The following is a 20,148-nucleotide window of genomic DNA, read 5'->3' as shown; positions in this document are numbered from 1 at the left end:
TAGTAAGGGCACTGCAGCATACCCAGACTACAACTCCCAGCATTCCCCAGCAGGCCATGACGCACCTGTCCTGTAACTGGGTAACAACACTATTGGCGCTCCGGACTACAACTCCCGGCATTCTCCGGAACGAGTTTTTTTTATTTTTTATTAACTAATATGATTGTTATTATTATACAATATGAATGAGCAGCGGAGCCCCACCTGCCGCTGCCTCAGGGGCGTAGTTTCTTCTTAATCTTAACTAAAGTTTTTGCTTCAGGAAAATGGCTGCTACCGAGTCTTCTTTCTGCGTATTACATTAAACAGACTACACCAGCACTCGGAGCAAGCGCCGTGACAGCAGAGCAGAGGGGAGGGCTAGTATTTTGGTGAGTGTCAGATGCTATGAGAGTTGCAGAATTTGGTGTCTCCCCCTCCTCGCAAAATGTTCCGGTAGAGACGGGGATCTAGACACTACCAACATGTTGAAGTTCATATTTTCACTATATTTATAACCAATTACATCCCGGGGTGAAAGGAGATAACAGCCCCCAAACGCTTGAGAGCAGTGCCCGGAAATGAATGTAATTCACAGGTTTTATTTTACTGATTTGTCCAGTTTGATAAAGTGAGTAATGTAAATATGCACAAGGATGAGACACTGGAAAAAGGTCAACATTAATTTGGGTACTTCCTCATCATTGAGGCCACAGCTTACGCCAGTTATGTTAGCTGCTGCTTGAATCACGATTGTCTGCTCGCCACGCTTCAGTTATTAGATTGGGGCGTGGACACAGGAGGGTGGCATGGACCCCGAAAATAACCCTCCTGTCTCACTGGAAAATACAATTAAAGAATAATGACTGCGTCTGAATACTGCAGCCCTTGATTATCCAGGAGACTCCTTAAATCTCAAACAGTTGCAATACAAAAAATTTGGAGAATCATAGGCGCTGTATTCCCTTGGGTGATTGGTCTGGTATACCAATTTTTCTGTCTGGTAACTCCTTGTCTTGTAGCTTATAGAGGGACCCTGATAACTGACCTTCAGCCAGTGCCCTATGTGCACATCAAGGTATCTTTAGTACGTCTGCTTCCTCCTGAACAGGCAAATATTGTACAATAGCCTGGTCTCCTAGGCTATGTTCATCAAAAGGTTTCTTTAGTCAGGAGGTCCCAGGTCACTCAAATCATGAAATCCAGGTCACGAATAAAAAAGGATTTATTTCCAAAAACAGCAGCAGATACAGATAAAACCAGAATGGTTAAAAAGTCCAATGGTAAAAGTAAAAAGTAAAATAGGCAAGGAGATTTGGGTATTCATGGTAAAAATGGGGTGCCCTCCTGTCCGGATGGAAGGGAACCTCCTGTCTACTGTACGCTACATAAGTTCCGTAGCATAAGCATGGTTGGTTTGCAAAAGCAAACTTCTTCTTTAATGGGCAAAACCATGTGCACTACAGGTGACGCCAATGTAACATGTGCAAACAGAGTTACATTAGGGTGAGTTATTTTGTTTCTATGCATGGTAAGTACTGGCTGTTTTACTTTTACACTGCAATTTAGATTTTAGTTTGAACACACCCCACCAAAATGCAACTCTCTGCATATGTTTATGGATGGCAAATGGTGCAGTTGCCATTGATGGCGATTCTGCAACCAGCCATCAATAGTATGATAGTATTAAACTATATAATGGCTAATAGTTTTTGCGGTACTCTTTACCTAGAACGGCGCCCGTCGCGGGCATCGCGGGTACATTTATGCCTGCCCGCGACGCGACCGACGCGATTTTCCCATTGAAAACCATGTTAAACCTGAAAAATCGCGTCGGTCGCGTCGCGGCCGGCCATAAACGTACCCGCGATGCCCGCGACGCGATGCTCCCGATTTCCCATAGGAAGCAATGTTAAAAGCCGCGATGGACCCGATTTTAGTGTTAAATGCCTCAATCCACCCGATTTGGCCATAGGAATCAATGTTAAATGGGCTACAGAGCCCATTAACCCTTAAATGTCCCCCCAAATTTTTAGCGCCACCCCACGATCAACGCCAACCCGAAGCGTGGCGAGCGCAGCGAGCCCGCGAGGGGCGGCGGTACGCGTCCTCCGACCTTTTCATGCCCTACTATCCACGTCGGCGTGGTGTGAGAATAGAATAGTGTGGCGAGCGCAGCGAGCCACCGAGCCCGAAGCGTGGCGAGCGCAGCGAGCCCCGCGAGGGGACGCGGATACCTTCACAGGTAAGCGCGTCCCCTCGCGGGCTTCACAGGTGTCCGTGGCCACGCGGACACCTGTGAAGCCCGCGAGGGGACGCGTATAACTGTGAAGGTATCCGCGTCCCCTCGCGGGGCTCGCTGCGCTCGCCACGCTTCGGGCTCGGTGGCTCGCTGCGCTCGCCACACTATTCTATTCTCAACTCCACGCCGACGTGGATAGTAGGGCATGAAAAGGTCGTAGGACGCGTACCGCCGCCCCTCGCGGGCTCGCTGCGCTCGCCACGCTTCGGGTTGGCGTTGATCGTGGGGTGGCGCTAAAAATTGGGGGGACATTTAAGGGTTAATTGGGGCTATTTGGGCTCTGTAGCCCATTTAACATTGATTCCTATGGGAAAATCGCGGGCATTGAGGCATTTAACGCTAAAATCGCGGTCAATCAGGCTTTTTAACATTGTTCTCTATGGGAAAATCGCGGTAATCGCGGGTACCCGATTTTGATGTACCCGCGATTTACCCGCGATTTACCCGCGATGCCGCGATTACCGCGATTTTACCCGCGATGCCCGCGATTTCAATCGTGGGCGCCGTTCTAGGTAAAGAGTACCGTTTTTGCTATTTTTTTTTATTTATTTACAGTTTCTTATATAGCGCAGCAGATTCCGTTGCACTTTAAAATAGTAGACAGTGATAAAACAAACTGGGTAACAACAGACAGACTTGGAGGTAGGAGAGCCCTGCTGCAAGGTTACAATCGATGGTCATCCCTTCTTTTTGACTAAATGGTGTGGCCTATCAGAACTTGGGGTCCGGGCTATGCTTTGTGTCCCTTGAAAAAAAAAAAGGAACATCGGCTTTGCCATCGATGTATGAATACTATCTGGTTCTCCTACATCGATGGCAAAAGTATTCAACGTCAGCCATCTTATATACAGCGTGTCATACACTATCTACCATTGTGCTCAGCGTGACTACATCATTTTATATATACCAATCAATATACCTGATTGACAGCGTGGTGTGTACCCCCACAAAATACTTGTCTCTAGAAATTCTCTGGAGTTTAGCAAACTCCCCATACCTGCAGCAGCCATTCAAGGTTCGAAATATACAAAAAAAACTGCTATATTTAATTATACATATTTTTAATCAGCGCCGGGGGCTCTAGAGAGAGTGGGTTCTTTCCCCTCTCAAGAAAAAAACCCTCCAACATCAGCCATAAACCATTGATGATTTGAAATGGTCGAGGGCCATCCCTACACATTACATGTGCCCCACCTGCAGTGCAGCATGGTTTTGTCCATTAAAGAAGAAGTTTGCTTTTGCAAACCATCCAGAATCACCCCTATTGTCCAGGAAAAACCTTCTGTGGTGATGCCAAGCACAGCAGTTCGGGCCCAAGACTTTCTATTGCTAGCATAGCCCACTGCAGTATCCATCTAAGGCAGTGATTTTCAACCTTTTTAGCCCCTGGCAGACCAGACCAGATTCTAAATTTGCCAAGGCACACATCAGGGAGAGAAAAAACCCATTGGTCCCGATATGAAAAAAACAATCACGCTGGTCCCCACAGGTAACCAAATTACAATACATTTGTCCTCATGAAATCAAGAGACTAGTAAAGAACAGTTGAATTGGAGGCGGTGTCTGTATACTGGTGTGGACATTTCGAGATCTGGGGGCACACTTGAGAACAGCTGAAGGCACATTAGTGTGCCACGGCACAGTGGTTGAAAAACATAGGGTGAGGTTTTGTAAAAGTCCTAACTATTATGCACCAGTGTCTATAACTGTCCAATTGTTTGATCATTGCATATCTTTTATATGGAACAAACACTGTTACTGCTCTTTAAAACCTAAAATAGTATGGTTATGGTTGAAAATTGTTTATCAACATTGTTTATATCTGGGCAGCAGACGGCGCAATGGTTAGCATGACCCTAACTGTGCGGAGTTTGTATATTATTCCCGTACTTGCGTGGGTTGCCTCTGGGTACTCCGGTTTCCTCCCTCAATCCAATATTCTGGTAGGTTAATTGGCTTCCAACAAAAAAATAACCCTAGAATGTCTGTGTGCAGGTACATGTGATAGGAAATATAGACTGTAAGCTCCACTGAGGCCGGGACTGATGTGAATGTTCAAATATTCTTTGTAAAGTGCTGCATAATATGTGTGCGCTATATAAGAAACTTAATAAATATATATACTAATTCTATACATTTCTACTTCCTACAGTACAAGTTTACACAGCTATATACTGTATGTGCGCACTTTTGAAAAACCTCCATTGTTTTATTGTATACCTTTTTATATAGAAAATATAAACTTCTTTCTTTTTTTTTTTTCACACAACATTATTTATTTGCATTTATAAAACAAATGCGAGTGATCCTGGCATGTTTATCAGGTGGGCTAAAGGTCCATACACACTGGGCGACTATGCCCAGCGTGTATGGACAGCGATAATGAAAATCATCGCTGCGGGGACAGCCGCTCAGTGGGGAGGACGGCGTTGCATAGCGAAGTGTTATGCAAAGCCGTCCTGAAAGCCGCTCATCTGCTGGTATAACCAGCAGATGAATGGCTTTCCAGGCGATGTTGCGGGAGCGTGCAGCAGCGCTCACCGCTCATCACCGGGCCATACACACTGGGCGGCTTTGAGCTGAAAGCCGCTCAAACCTGCTGTTTTGAGCGACTTTTAGCTCAAAGTCGACCAGTGTGTATGGGCCTTTAGTCTTTAGCTTGAACGTGAAAAGGGAATGTGATCATGCATCACGTCACCCATTTTATGTTACATGGTGTGTGCATTGCTTCCACAGCTACTGAGTTAGACCCTGCCTCAAGTGAATTGCAGGGAACAGCGTTCCCTCCTTAACTTTGCTCCCCTCAGGACACTGCAACCCACACATATACACATACTTAGTCACAAATTCATTCGTACTGTCACACACCAGTAAATATACATCCATAAAAATCACTCGCTGCCCTGTACCAGGGTGCCACTACACCCTTGTGCTGTAATCACCCCCTGTACTGTGCTGAAGCCCAGGGCCGCCAACAGAAATCTTTGGGCCATACTTGACTACTTTTAAAAACTAGTTTCAGGGAGATTAGAGTTGGAAATAGATTTTTGCAAAGCGCCCCATTGAGGTTGCGTGTCTTGCTCCACCCAAAGGGCATGTCTAGTTCCATATATGGAGAGATTGTGAAAATAGATAGTGAATGTGGCACCCAGAAGCGTGGGTGTGTAATTTAAAATGACTTGCGGTATATCCAAATGTAAATGAGCCCAAAAGCAGTTAGTAAGAGCTACTATACTTGGTAAAGTGCTGGGAAATGGTGCGGATGATTTAATGTAAATGTGTCTGTCTCTCATTCCTTTTTTTCACCAAAAATTTAACATTGTAATGTGGGCTAGGTGAAATGAGGGAGATTGCTAGACTAATGAGGGAGAGGGAGATTGCTGCTATTTCAGGGAGTCTCCTGCAGAATGCAGGAGGGTAGGCAACTATGCTTTGGGCCCAGTACACTTATATCTCTGGTGACTCCCTAACCCTGCCCCCCTTGAGCAGCATATTTTTTTATTGCATTGCAAATTGAATGTGTTTTACAAAAACACAGATAATGAATATTTACTATGCAATGTAATGAAAATCTGATAGCAAAGTGGATCATAGCATAATATATATATATATGTATATGTGTGCCTGTTCATAAATGAGATAGTGTGGAAGTGGAAGTGCTGTCGCTCACTCAGTCACTTTGACCAACATATCTCCCTGGTACCACTGGTGCCAATATCCAGGCGCCAGTTTATTTTCCATGCTGCCCAAGTTTCTGTAGTCCTGGTCCTCCTAGGTGGATAGACCGTCGCTTCTGCTTGGAGCAGTCAGAGAATGGTCGGGGCCTGGTACAGGTTTTCCCATTTGACCGCACCCCCATCGCTAGTCCTGCTCAAACCGTCAACTCACTAATAACCCCAGGGGGCAGATGGGTGGTTCACTAGCCTGCTGCTCAGAGTGTCTTAGACTCTCAAAGCCGCAGACCATGGCACTAGGGGAGTGTGAGAGCCAGAGCTGGGTGCAGACTGCAACCGAGGGTAGGTACAGCTGGTAACACCCCCAGACTATCCTGTTCAACCGCTGCTTACAGCTCTGGTCACACATTCATAAGTACGGTTACTGACCGATATATACATGCATACATGCTGTCACATAGACCTACACATACATGTATACAGTCAAATGCCTGCAGTATACGCATACATATATTGAGTGAAGCCTGTATACATACTTGTCACACACATACAGTATACTGTACATACTCATACACCTTTATACATGCATATATATAGTATACACACACACACATATATAGAGAGAGAAAGATATATAGATATAGTGTTCATTCCAGCACCCCACTATCTTTGAAAACCCATGCAGTTCCTCTTCCCTGCCTGGGGTGTCGCTGTCTGCTGTGATGCTTCTAGCACAGTGTGGTTTGTATATCAGCACTGATATACATGTCTTGATAAAGGACTGAGGTCCGAAACGTCGATATCTATACACACTGGTTACTGGTCTGCTTTCTTCATTGCTACACTTGTTGCATATTGGTCTGAGTGCTTGCCGCATCGCTACATATTATTCCTACTTGGATTGCCAGCACCGGACGAGCTGTCATTTCAGCACCATAGTGCGGGACACTACATCCAGTATATATATAATTCGCGAACAGGTCCGGCACTTCCAAAGAACTGCCGTGGTGTCTTCCAAAGTTCAATATAGTCCTGGTAGGTATCACCACCACAACCAGCATCTAGATCTAGATGCTGGTTGTGGTCTGCATCTATATATGCAACAGAGAAAATATAGGTGCGCTGACACCTGTAGTCCTTAGTAAGACAGTCTGTAAATCAGTGTCCTTAAAAGCACACACTAGTCCTGGTATAATTCTTGGACTGCAGCTCCCCTCCTGTGATCCCGATTCCCACGGGGTCTCTTACAACATCTCCATCTACAAAAATAGAGGGGGCGCCTGATAGTGTAATATCGTTTTTAATCAAAAACGTGTGCAAACAATATAAAAGCAATTTTGCAGAAAGTAGTGCCTGTACCAAGGTCTCCCTCTGGTGTGGACTGGCTCCCACAAGATTTCACAATAAACCACTGGCAAGACAGCTCGCAATGATGGACTCACGGGACCCTCAAGATCTCCACAGGCCCTCCCGGCTGGCTGCGACTTTGCGCTCAGCACACACACCCGGCAGGCAGCTCGGACCACCAGCAGCTTCTCCAGCAGCAGAGTAGCGTCACACAAGCCATGCCCCTACACGTTTCGTCACGGGACTTCGTCAGTGGGGTGGCCTGTGTGACGCCGTGCTACCCCTTTTATCCTAAACAAATCTGCACATTTGTATATACAATATAAAAATCAATTTACATAAAATACTAATAGCGCTCCCTCTTTTCTTTAACTACGGGGCATATCAACGATTTTTTGCATTGGTATTTACAACAATTAAAACATATGTTTAAAAACTTATGTTTAAAAACTTTTAAGGATCAGTGCTAGGTTCATTTGTCAGCATTACCTTAATCAAGGAAGCCAGATGTTTGCCGTTTAGGTCAATAGAAGCCTTTAGAGACATTGTGCTTGGTTTCTATTACACACCTGTATGAATTACAGGGGAATTTTGGCTGTGTCAAACAGTTACTATGTCGACCAAGCTCACTGAGGATTTGTGGCTGTGTCAAAAAAGGTTACTATGTCGACCACGCTCACTCAAGGTTACCATTTTTGTAGTTTTAAGTTGGAATCTTAGTTGTCCAATATAGCGGTGTACAGCGCCTGAACATCGACGGTACACCACTTGTATCCGGCAGACCATTCTATCTCATTTAGGGTGTGTATATTACACACCCTAAATGAGATAGAATGGTCTGCCGGATGGATGGTGTCCTGTATATATGTTGGCAGGAGGGGTACATATCCCTTTATATATACACATCAACAAATTCAGACATTCGCGAACACAAGGAGCCAATGCCACTGATAATTGGTCTTCCCGGGGGACATGTTACATTCTTATGAATCTTAGGGATATGGTAGAATGTAGCCGTTCTTGGTGTTTGATTGAACAGATATTTGTATTCCTCTAAGTTGATGCATTTGTTTATAAGCCCTTCCTTAAGAATTACCTCTAGCTCGATTTTATAAGCCTCTGTTGGATCTTTGGGCAGTTTGCAGTAGGATTCAGCATCATTCAGAAGTCTATATGCTTCTGTGACATACATATTAAACGAAAACTACGAGATTACCCCCTTTATCTAATCCTTATTCGAGTGCCAGTTGTATAACAAATAAGGTCTAAAACAATCTGATATATCTAGAAACACTTTCTAAATATTAGTAATATAAAAATGCCATTAATTCTAATGAGAACTTGTAACTATTATATCAGGTTAACAATCCTGTGTCTGTGTATAGAATATTGTTAGTCACTAATTTCTAACAGAATTGCTGTATTTTGTATATTGCACTCTGTGAATAGGAGTAATGAAGATGTAAAGTGATCCCTCTCTTTCTTTAAACAGCAGGGATATAAATCTCCTGCAACACAGTTGTGTAATATATATATATATATATATATATATATATATATATATATATATATATATATATATATATATATATATATATATATATATATATATATATATATATATATATATATAAATAAAGCACCACTCTCTCTATATAAGATTCCAACTTAAAACTACAAAAATGGTAACCTTGAGTGAGCGTGGTCGACATAGTCACCTTTTTTGACACAGCCATAAATCCTCAGTGAGCTTGGTCGACATAGTAACTGTTTGATTTATAGAAATGGATTAAGGTAACCAGCGCTGGTGACTGATAGAGAATAAACTCTGTCTGGAAAGGTGAGTGTGATCTCCACCTTCTGTATGGGTCTGAGGTCTTACTGGCCGTGAACTCACATTAGAATTCTATTCTCGCATGCACAAAAAGGTTTCTTTTACTACTCTCTCTGTGTGGAATTAACGCTCCCCTCAGATGGCAGATTCTGTCACGCGTTCCCTCAAAGGTTTCTTTATCAATGATGAAGCAGCCAGATGTACACAAAACTTGACTCTTTATTCCGCACACTCCGGGACATAAAGGTCGGCATACAAGAAATGATGACAATAGGAGGGAAGGGAGAATCAGCGTGTAGTTGAAGACGGCTCCAAGCCGGTCGGCGCGGCGTGCTGCAGACACGATGTGCCCGGCGTCTACTTGTAGGTGCTTGTAAGTGCTGGCGTCCGTCCACCGGGAATCCCGCTAATACGCTTGTGTTCTCCTTTGACCCTCAGCAGCAGGTAGATCAACGCGTTTCGGATAATAACACTTATCCTTTTTCAAGATGTCCTGCTCTGTTCCTGTTCAGGATATTTAAGCTGTCCCGCCGGGTCACGTGATGATAGGTTCACCTGTTGAGCGTCACCTATACCCGGCTTTAATTAGAGGGCTTCTAATAGACTTTATATATCCTGATATGCTTCTCAATAAATTAATACAATGTGTAAAAATTTATATATACAATACATGTTAAAAATGGGTATTTTTAGAACCACAATAAAATGAACACTTTAATTCAAATATATCAGTTAAAAATTACTGTTAAAAAATGCAATACAATTTAAAATATAAGATTGGATACAATTTTAAAATGCTACAAAACTATGAAAGACACACTATAAAATCACTTATAGCTTATAAAGCCGGGCATATAAGGAGGGAGAAAAATGGGGAAAGAAAAAAATGCCAGATTAGTAAATAAAATTTAAATCAACCACTTATACTCCTAATCCACATTTAGTCCTCTTGGGACCAGAGTATTTAAATTAAAAATGGTCTTCATTTCCATTCTAGCTAATCTTTCATCAATGTCATTCTTTCTCCAGTCTGATTTACACAGTTGAATGCCACAAAAGGATTTAAAACATTTAAGATCACAGTTATGCTGTGTTTTAAAGTGCAGTGATACATTATGCAAGTCATGTCCTTTTTTAATGTTGCGGACATGTTCAGCTAGACGATCCTTGAGCTGTCTGCTGGTCCGCCCTACATACTGTTTACCGCATACACATTCTAACAGGTAAATGACATTTTTCGAATTGCAGGTGATAAAATCATGACTGGTGACAATTTCATTATTGATATTAGATTTGTATTCCGTGGTTTTTACCGCTGTTTTGCATGCCCTACACATTTTCATACAGAAAGGTTATGATCAAGGGTGGATACAGGAAGCTTATACCAAAAATCATGAAGAAGGTGCTACAAGGAAGGATTCTGGTGTAAAAAATAATGAAAGTAAAGATACAATTTGTTTCATTACAAGGTACACCTCTCAGCACAAACAGTTAGAGAGTCTAATTAACAAACATTGGGGTGTTCTCACTAAAGACCCCCTCCTGCAAGATTACATCGGAAATCGACCCAAGTTTGTGTACCGTAGAGCTGACAACTTGGGAAACATTCTTGTCAGGAGTGCTCAAGCTGTACAGAAAGTTACCACCAGAATCACGTCCAAGGGCTTTTACTGCTGCGGTGCGTGCCAAATGTGTAGGGCATGCAAAACAGCGGTAAAAACCACGGAATACAAATCTAATATCAATAATGAAATTGTCACCATTCATGATTTTATCACTTGCAATTCGAAAAATGTCATTTACCTGTTAGAATGTGTATGCGGTAAACAGTATGTAGGGCGGACCAGCAGCAGTGGTGCAAGTAGAATTTTTTTCTTGGGGGTACTGATAGCCTCCACCAAAAATGGGCATGGTCATTTGTCATTAGGGGGCGTGGTCACACAAAGCTAGAGGAGTGACTAAATGACAATAGAGGCGTGGACACAGGAGACAGGGAATGAGAAACAGGGAATGACTGGGGGTGGGTTGGCTCTTGCTTGGGGGAGAGCCAGGCAGCTTGTGCTTACAATAGTGGAGCCTGCTCTTCATGCTGTCGGCGCTGCTGATGCCTGTCAGTGTGACAGGCTAAATCAGCAGTAGCCGGGAGCTGCATACAGCACCAATCATAACGCTGGGTGGGCGGGCTGCGGATGCATTATATTTAGACTTAAAATGAAAATAGAAATGACAGTGGATCAGGGGTAAGTGGTACTGCGTACCTGCAACATATTTCTTACAGGTACTCCGTACCACGCCGTACCCCCTTACTTGCAACACTGACCAGCAGACAGCTCAAGGATCGTCTAGCTGAACATGTCCACAACATTAAAAAAGGACATGACTTGCATAATGTATCACTGCACTTTAAAACACAGCATAACTGTGATCTTAAATGTTTGAAATCCTTTTGTGGCATTCAACTGTGTAAATCAGACTGGAGAAAGAATGACATTGATGAAAGATTAGCTAGAATGGAAATGAAGACCATTTTTAATTTAAATACTCTGGTCCCAAGAGGACTAAATGTGGATTATGAGTATAAGTGGTTGATTTAAATTTTATTTACTAATCTGGCATTTTTTTCTTTCCCAATTTTTCTCCCTCCTTATATGCCCGGCTTTATGAGCTATAAGTGATTTTATAGTGTGTCTTTCATAGTTTTGTAGCATTTTAAAATTGTATCCAATCGTATATTTTAAATTGTATTGCATTTTTTAACAGTAATTTTTAACTGATATATTTGAATTAAAGTGTTCATTTTATTGTGGTTCAAAAAATACCCATTTTTAACATGTATTGTATATATAAATTTTTACACATTGTATTAATTTATTGAGAAGCATATCAGGATATATAAAGTCTATTAGAAGCCCTCTAATTAAAGCCGGGTATAGGTGACGCTCAACAGGTGAACCTATCATCACGTGACCCGGCGGGACAGCTTAAATATCCTGAACAGGAACAGAGCAGGACATCTTGAAAAAGAATAAGTGTTATTATCCGAAACGCGTTGATCTACCTGCTGATGAGGGTCAAAGGAGAACACAAGCGTATTAGCGGGATTCCCGGTGGACGGACGCCAGCGCTTACAAGCACCTACAAGTAGACGCCGGGCACATCGTGTCTGCAGCACGCCGCGCCGACCGGCTTGGAGCTTGGAGCCGTCTTCAACTACACGCTGATTCTCCCTTCCCTCCTATTGTCATCATTTCTTGTATGCCGACCTTTATGTCCCGGAGTGTGCGGAATAAAGAGTCAAGTTTTGTGTACATCTGGCTGCTTCATCATTGATAAAGAAACCTTTGAGGGAACGCGTGACAGAATTCTCAAGTAAGTTGAGTGCCTGTCATATGCCAGTATCTGCCATCTGAGGGGAGCGTTAATTCCACACAGAGAGAGTGGTAAAAGAAACCTTTTTGTGCATGCGAGAATAGAATTCTAATGTGAGTTCACGGCCAGTAAGACCTCAGACCCATACAGAAGGTGGAGATCACACTCACCTTTCCAGACAGAGTTTATTCTCTATCAGTCACCAGCGCTGGTTACCTTAATCCATTTCTATAAATCTGTATCACTGAAGTTGGGCGTTTCTTTCTTTCAAAGGGATACCAGCTGCTACCTTTTGGCGCAAGGATTAGGACTATCCTATTCTTCTAGTAACTGTTTGACACAGCCAAAATTCCCCTGTAATTCATACAGGTGTGTAATAGAAACCAAGCACAAAGGGCGGTATTCAATGAGGCTGATTCGCCAGGTTTTTATGGCGATTTTGTGCTGTAAGGCGAATTTCTGACTAAAATGGTGAATCACCCTATTCAAGGACCAGATGGCGAATACATTTCAAGGTTTTTTTCGCCATGATTCACCGAGTAGCAATCGCTATCTTTTTATGGTGAAGTGGAAGGTGAACTTTTAAAATAAAGTGTTTTATTTTTTACAATTGATGTAAAAAAATCTAGAATTTTATTCTGAGGAGGGGCATGCTATTTTTATTCATGTGCTGTAAGCACATGTTACATCTGCCCCCCTGCAGTGCACATGGTATTGTCCAGCTAAGAAGGAATTTGCCTCAAAGAGTGAACTAGAATAAGGCCCACAATGTGTGCCATCCTTTAATAAAAAATGTACACGTTTCTGGACAATTATACTAATGCCTGACTGGATAATAATATAACAACCAGTATGCTAGAAAGAGAGACGATAAGAAACAGAGAAACAATTGTTAGTCATATTAAATCACATAGGATAATCCTTATTATATGGACCAAATAACTGATTTGACATCTCAAATAAAACATAAAAGGAAAGAAATCGGGGTGCGTCGTCAGCCAACACCGGGACAGGTGAGACACAGTTCTGAAATTGTCTCTACACAGTGTGTAATACCTCAAATGTAGGGTATTCTTTTGTATTTATTATTTTTGTATACCAATAGTGATATATGGTCAGTTAAGAACTTTAACTGCCCTCATATGATCGGTCTATTTATTCACATAATAGGTATTCCACTCTCACTGGTTACCTATTTATAGTGTGATTTATTGGTTTACACTAGATGTATTTAATACTTTAGATTTTATTTACACTTCTCATTAATCCACATAATTGTTGCTCCAAACAATTCAAACAGTATCCATAAGCAGTAATTGGTTATATAATACCAATAAATTGGGTTAGAACACCAGTGTTTCTTATTGCTGCAAATATCATATAAGAGCAATACAGTTATGAGCTTTGGCTGCCCTCCTGTGGTCAGTTACCAAAATTGCAGTTATATCAATCTTGCAACAATACACTGTATTGCCTTTCTAATCCACTGTCATATCTATCTCCCAGTCCTCTCTCTCTTGGTCTCCTGTTATACAATCATTATGTTAATCAAATCACAGCATTACATTATGCTACAAGGAGTCCTCCCTAACCTAACTGTACCAGTTAGGTTAGGGAGGACTCCTTGTAGCATAATGTAATGCTGTGATTTGATTAACATAATGATTGTATAACAGGAGACCAAGAGAGAGAGGACTGGGAGATAGATATTACAGTGGATTAGAAAGGCAATACAGTGTATTGTTGCAAGATTGATATAACTGCAACTTTGGTAACTGACCACAGGAGGGCAGTCAAAGCTCATAACTGTATTGCTCTTATATGATATTTGCAGCAATAAGAAACACTGGTGTTCTAACCCAATTTATTGGTATTATATAACCAATTACTGCTTATGGATACTGTTTGAATTGTTTGGAGCAACAATTATGTGGATTAATGAGAAGTGTAAATAAAATCTAAAGTATTAAATACATCTAGTGTAAACCAATAAATCACACTATAAATAGGTAACCAGTGAGAGTGGAATACCTATTATGTGAATAAATAGACCGATCATATGAGGGCAGTTAAAGTTCTTAACTGACCATATATCACTATTGGTATACAAAAATAATAAATACAAAAGAATACCCTACATTTGAGGTATTACACACTGTGTAGAGACAATTTCAGAACTGTGTCTCACCATCAATTGTGGCAATAACCAGGTGTATTATTGGAACATGGGAATAAATATATAACCCATTAAAAGACACTATTATGTGAATATGAAGATAACATGGAAACCATACCGCAAATAGGGAACCAGTGAGAGTGGAATACCCATTGCGAATATTCCCCAGGAATATATTTACTGTATTAAACATACATCAAACACTGGTTTAAGTGCCACGGTTGAACTTGTGAGAAAGGACCCCCCATATTCACAGTGTGAGTGGTATTTCCACATAATATTATACAGTGTGTGCAGAATCTAGTTCACACCAACATCGGTCAGTTGGCATTGAGGAACCAGTAAGAGAGGAATACCCAATGCAACGGGACGATGTATGGTGCCACGGATTATAATGTACTAATCACAAGAGCCAAATATCACTTTCAATACTGAGACTAAAAACTATCCTGTATCCATAAAATTGAATATCATACTCCCAGTGGTATCTCTTTCAGAACATTTAGACACACAAGACTAGGAGCTATAACTTAATAGAGACTCAATCTTCGTTATATTGCAGTTCTCCTCCCTAACCAACATCTGTGTATTTTAGAACACTTATTTCTTTATCTTTTTGTCTCATCACTTATCTTATGTGTAACTTGTATGTATTTTTAATTTTTCCAATATTTTTTGCTGTTTAAATGCCGCTCCATACTATGATATAAGGCATTCTTAATATATAATCAATAAAAGTTACGTTTTAACTTTCAGTGCGTTCCCCTATACAGCCTTTTCCTCTTCGTTGTCAAAATATTGTACTTCTGTTGGGAACAGCACCCCCCTCGGTATAGATACAAATTTGGGGGTCTCTTTTACTATATTTTTCCTCAATAAGGTTGTGCGGGTATATACTCAACCCTGTAAGGGGTTAATCCCAACACCGGGACAGGTCAAACCAGTATGCTGTAAGCAGAGACTCCAGAGTCTATACATATATATCTCTATATACATTTTTTATTTATTTATTTATTTATTGGCTGCATTAAACCCACATAAAACAACAGTTTTTTTCACAGCCCATTTTTTGTTGCTATCATATCGGTAGATTATGGACCTGTATCTTGGGTTTGCATCCCAGGCCAGAAGTTTCTAATACCCCTTTCACATCGCAACTAATTGACCCGGTAATTAGTGCGATGTGAAAGGGGTTACCGTGTCCGGAAAACAGGTTCTTACCAGTTTGTTGCCCTGTTGCATGGAGGTGTGAACGGGTTAAAATGGGTCGAGCGATGCGTTTCCCATTCACACTATGGAGGAGGCAGCGCTTGAAGCAGAACCAGCTCTAAGCACTGCCTCTGCCCTTGATGACACGCCGACTCCCCACCGCACCCCCGGATGATGTCAGCAAACCGGCAATAATGCCGTTTCGCTGTGGAGATGTGAACATCCCAAAATGCAGGTTCGAGCCGGGACTGAACCGTTTCAAAGTGTGAATATTCTTTTTGCGATATGAAAGCAGTATAACTCTCCCTGCACTCATTAGGGGGAAATTAAATTCTACTGCACATGTCCTCTGCTGGCCAACTATAGTAGTTACCCTCTACTGGAGCTATTCAATTGTTCATCAGACCAGTAGCACAGACATTTTTTTCCTCAGTGCAAGAAGAAATGTTTACAGTCCAAAGTTTGGGCACCCAAAGCGCCTAATCTCAGACGTGTAGATGCCCACACAGCAACATTCAACAGATTTAGCTGTCAGCTGCGAAAAATGCTTAATGGGCATATGAGCGGAGCAAAAATGAAATAGCCTAGATGGCCAGGAGGGGGTATGCAAAATAATTGAATCTCCCCAACTGATGAAAGTCCTTGTATTGCGCTGCTAAATATGGCGTTTCCTATTAAATAGTAGTATTTATTATCCCTTTGTTTTTCACAGGGCTTTCTCTACATATTGCCCTCTAGTGCTAGACTTAAGACTCTACTATCAAATGTAAATGTTCAATAGACAAAAACATACATCTTGTTGCCTTAAAGGTATAAAGAATAGAGCTTTCGGGGGCCAGATGCTGCCGGGGCATGCAGAGTATCATTACCTGTGGGAAATCAGCACAGGAAACGTGATGGCTGGATCCACTGTGCGAACTTTTGGGAGGTAAAAAACTTAAACTGTATGACAAATCACTATGCTGTACAAATGATCTAGCTACTTTTTATTCCTCCCCAAAGTGTAGGAATATATAAGTAAAGAAGCGGTCTTTAGAAGAAAGTCTAAAAAAAGTACTGTGAATTGGTAGCCTGACTCTTAGGCGAGTTACGACCTGATTCTGGTTGGTTTGCAAAAGCAAACTCCTTCTTTAATGAACAAAACAATGCTGCACTGCAGGTGGGGCAGATGTAAAATGTGCAGAGAGAGTTACATTTGGGTGGGGTGTGTTCAAACTGAAATCCAGCGTAAGAATAATAAGTATTTACCCTGCACAGAAACAAAATAACTCATCCAAATGTAATTCTCTCTGCGCATGTTAATTCTGCCCCACCTGCAGTGCAGCGTGGTTTTGTCCATTATAGAAGAAGTTTGATTTAGCAAACCAACCAGAATAACCACCTTTGTTACATGCTGGTTTTTTATTGTTCTCTCTTTTGTGTATAGCATGTACAGTACTATGGGCCTGATTTAGACCAATAGCTCGTCCGCAAAATTGCAGGTGACTTCAAGCAGATAGCCACTGCAATCCATATGCAATTCAAGAACTATCAAATGTTTTTTTTTCTCCAGTCTGTGCAAATGTGCGCGTCTGACCTTACCAGTCATCTGTGACCGAGACGGTACTGATATAACAGTCCCTCCCTTAAAACACCTGGGCGCTCCTTAATTTTATTGGTCACTCCCTGAATACTCAAGATATCTGCATTCAACCTCTGGCCACATTGCGCTTACGATCCACGTGCATTTTCGGTCACCCTTGCACATATGTGCGCTACAATCCGTATGCATGTGCAGTCATTCAATAATCTGCGATCAGCGATCAACTCTGAATTAGGCCCATAGCAACAGCACATGTGAAGTACAATACACATCTTATTAAATTTCCCCCAGTGAGTATCTCTTACTGTGAAACTTTTGTATCTGAGAGAGCAGGCGAGAGATTATTTCAGTAGCTTCATTCAGTAATTTAAAAATGCTTATTTTAGTAGTACTGTCCCGGTTTTCATGGTGCATACACTGTTGTTTATAGTGCTTTGTCCTTCTCCTCTTGCTTTCTGTACTCAGGCTTAACTGCTATGATTCTGCTCAGTCAGAGGCAACACTAACGGCAAAGCACTCTGCAGTGCAGCACAAGCTCCAGTTAAACACAAGGTTTGTGGAACCCTTTTCACCCCAGCTTGGATCATATTACCTGGCACTTGGGGAGCTGGACACTGTGGATGGTAAGAATACAGGATTTCACTGCAAATTCACTTGAATTTTTCTGTTGCCAGGTTGGTTGTTCACTGTTACTTCTTGTATTACAGATACGCACCTTGTGCTGTGTGCTCGCCTACTGACCTGCATTGAGGGTGTAGACATCTCCCTTCTGCAGAGAGCAGTGGAAGAGCAAAGACAATACCTTCAAGCAAGAAAATAGCCCAGGGAAGCAACATACCACCATATAGTGGGTTATGTACATTGTTTATGCATGGGGCCTATAGTAGGTGACATCCCCTTCTTAATGTAGATTATGACATAGCTGTCAGCACACAAAGGTGGCAACAGAGCAGCTGTCATTGGACCATGGATGCAAGTCATCTAGGCAGGCTACATACAGTATGTCAGACTCTTCCTAAAGGACTCTGTGTATACTTGTAGGAGGCGTGCCGCATATTTCAGCAGCTATTTGGCCTCTGGGGACAGAATTGCTTCCAATTATTTTATTACAAACCTGAATTATCCTGAACACAAGTATTTTATCTGGAATGTGAGGCCACCAAGATGTGTAGCCTGTTTGTTATTGTGCTGCTCCATAATTGAAAATATTTTTTGCTTGAGGAAGTTACATACTATGGGCCTTATTTTGGTTCATTCTTTCTGACAAAATCCTTCTTAGATGGACAAAACCATGTGCACTGCAGGGGGGGGCAGATGTAACATGTGCAGAGAGAATTAGATTTGGGTGAGTAATTTTGTTTCTGTGCAGGGAAAATACTGACTGCTTTATTTTTACACTGCAATATAGATCTCACTTTGAAGTAAAACCCCACCCAAATCTAATTCTCTCTGCACAAGTAACACCTGCCCCACCTGCAGTGCACATGGTTTTGCCCATCTAAGAAGGATTTTGTCAGAAAGAATGAACCAAAATAAGGCCCTATGTTATAGCGGTGGATGTTAACAAAATGATTTTTGTCTTGTTACATTGTGGTTTGTGGTTTTATTATTGACAACACACGCCCTGGTCTGAACAGGTCAATGTAAATAACACAAAGTTCTTTTGTGCTGTGAGTAATAGGGAATGATCAGGCTGCTTTGTCTATTAAATATGCATGGGTTTAGTTTCTAAATAGAGCCTATAACTACAATAATCGATAATACAACAAGTATGGCTATTGACATGAAGTGAGGTGGGCAAAGCCACAAGTAGTCACTCTAGAGTTGGGACCACCATCCACTAGTGCAATACTGTATATGGCCACTTTTCATCTGATTTCATGCTTCCGAGCGAGGGATCGGATGGAAAGTGGTCATATCACATGCATTTTACTATGCATGAGATACCTCGCGCAAGTGGATGGGGGCCTTTACTGTGTGCTAAGTATAACTATACAAATACAATGTGCAAAAGCCCCCAAAGCGTGGCAAGCGCAGCGGTACGCGTCCACCGACCTTTTCATACCCCCACTATCCACATCGGCGTGGAGTTGATTTTATATAGTGTGGCGAGCGCAGTGAGCCACCGAGCCTGAAGCGCGGCGAGCCCCGCGAGGGGACGTGGAATACTTCACATGCGCTCGCCACACTATATAAAATCAACTCCACGCTGACGTGGATAGGGGGGTATGAAAAGGTCAGAGGACGCGTACCGCCGCCCCTTGTGGTGTGGCGTTAACAATGGGGGGGGGGGGGGGGGCATTTGAAATAGTAATTACCCATCAGGGTGGCTGTACAATTAAAAATCAGGTCGATTTGGTCGCATCGCATGAGATTTGGTCGCATGCAATGCAATCTGACCAATTTTTCCGACCTGATGACATACAATAGAAATCAGTGGCGCCGTGCTAGGAAACAAGTAACCTTCTTCCTTTTATTTCTATCCCCACTTTCTTTTATATATAGGGGCTTTCTCTTCAGACCGAACTCACCAGAGATACTATTGGAATTGTTCATGTACTTAGATAAACATTTTATGTACATTGTCACACCTTACTAGGTGCTTTTTATGTGTTCATACATTATTTTATTCATTTTATGTATTAAATGATATATGTGAACTGAAGCTGTCAACTA

The 20,148-nt window shown here is 41.9% G+C and overlaps 1 protein-coding gene across 1 annotated transcript; it reads left to right on the top strand.

The window, feature by feature from the left end:
- The first annotated feature begins 114 nt into the window (after positions 1-114).
- TEN1 (TEN1 subunit of CST complex) lies at positions 115-18,752 on the top strand. Its single transcript, XM_083147964.1, has 5 exons — positions 115-133; positions 263-371; positions 16,701-16,818; positions 17,938-18,095; positions 18,180-18,752. The coding sequence occupies exons 3-5, from the start codon at positions 16,730-16,732 to the stop codon at positions 18,290-18,292; spliced, it is 360 nt and encodes a 119-aa protein (XP_083004090.1). The 5' UTR covers positions 115-133; positions 263-371; positions 16,701-16,729; the 3' UTR covers positions 18,293-18,752.
- The last annotated feature ends 1,396 nt before the right edge of the window (positions 18,753-20,148 follow it).

The sequence above is a fragment of the Crinia signifera genome, chromosome 6 (assembly GCF_055691185.1).
Source record: "Crinia signifera chromosome 6, ASM5569118v1, whole genome shotgun sequence".
NCBI classification, from domain to species: Eukaryota; Metazoa; Chordata; class Amphibia; order Anura; family Myobatrachidae; genus Crinia; species Crinia signifera.
The sequence above is the reverse complement of the archived record's forward strand: the minus strand, read 5'-3'. Positions and strand labels throughout refer to the sequence as shown.

Bases quoted from the DNA above. Each gene is read 5' to 3' on its own strand.
- TEN1 (XM_083147964.1), top strand. From the start codon at position 16,730: ATGCTGCCGGGGCATGCAGAGTATCATTACCTGTGGGAAATCAGCACA. The intron at 16,819-17,937 runs GTAAAAAACTTA...TTCTGTACTCAG, and splicing joins ACTGTGCGAACTTTTGGGAG to GCTTAACTGCTATGATTCTG. The intron at 18,096-18,179 runs GTAAGAATACAG...CTTGTATTACAG, and splicing joins GGAGCTGGACACTGTGGATG to ATACGCACCTTGTGCTGTGT.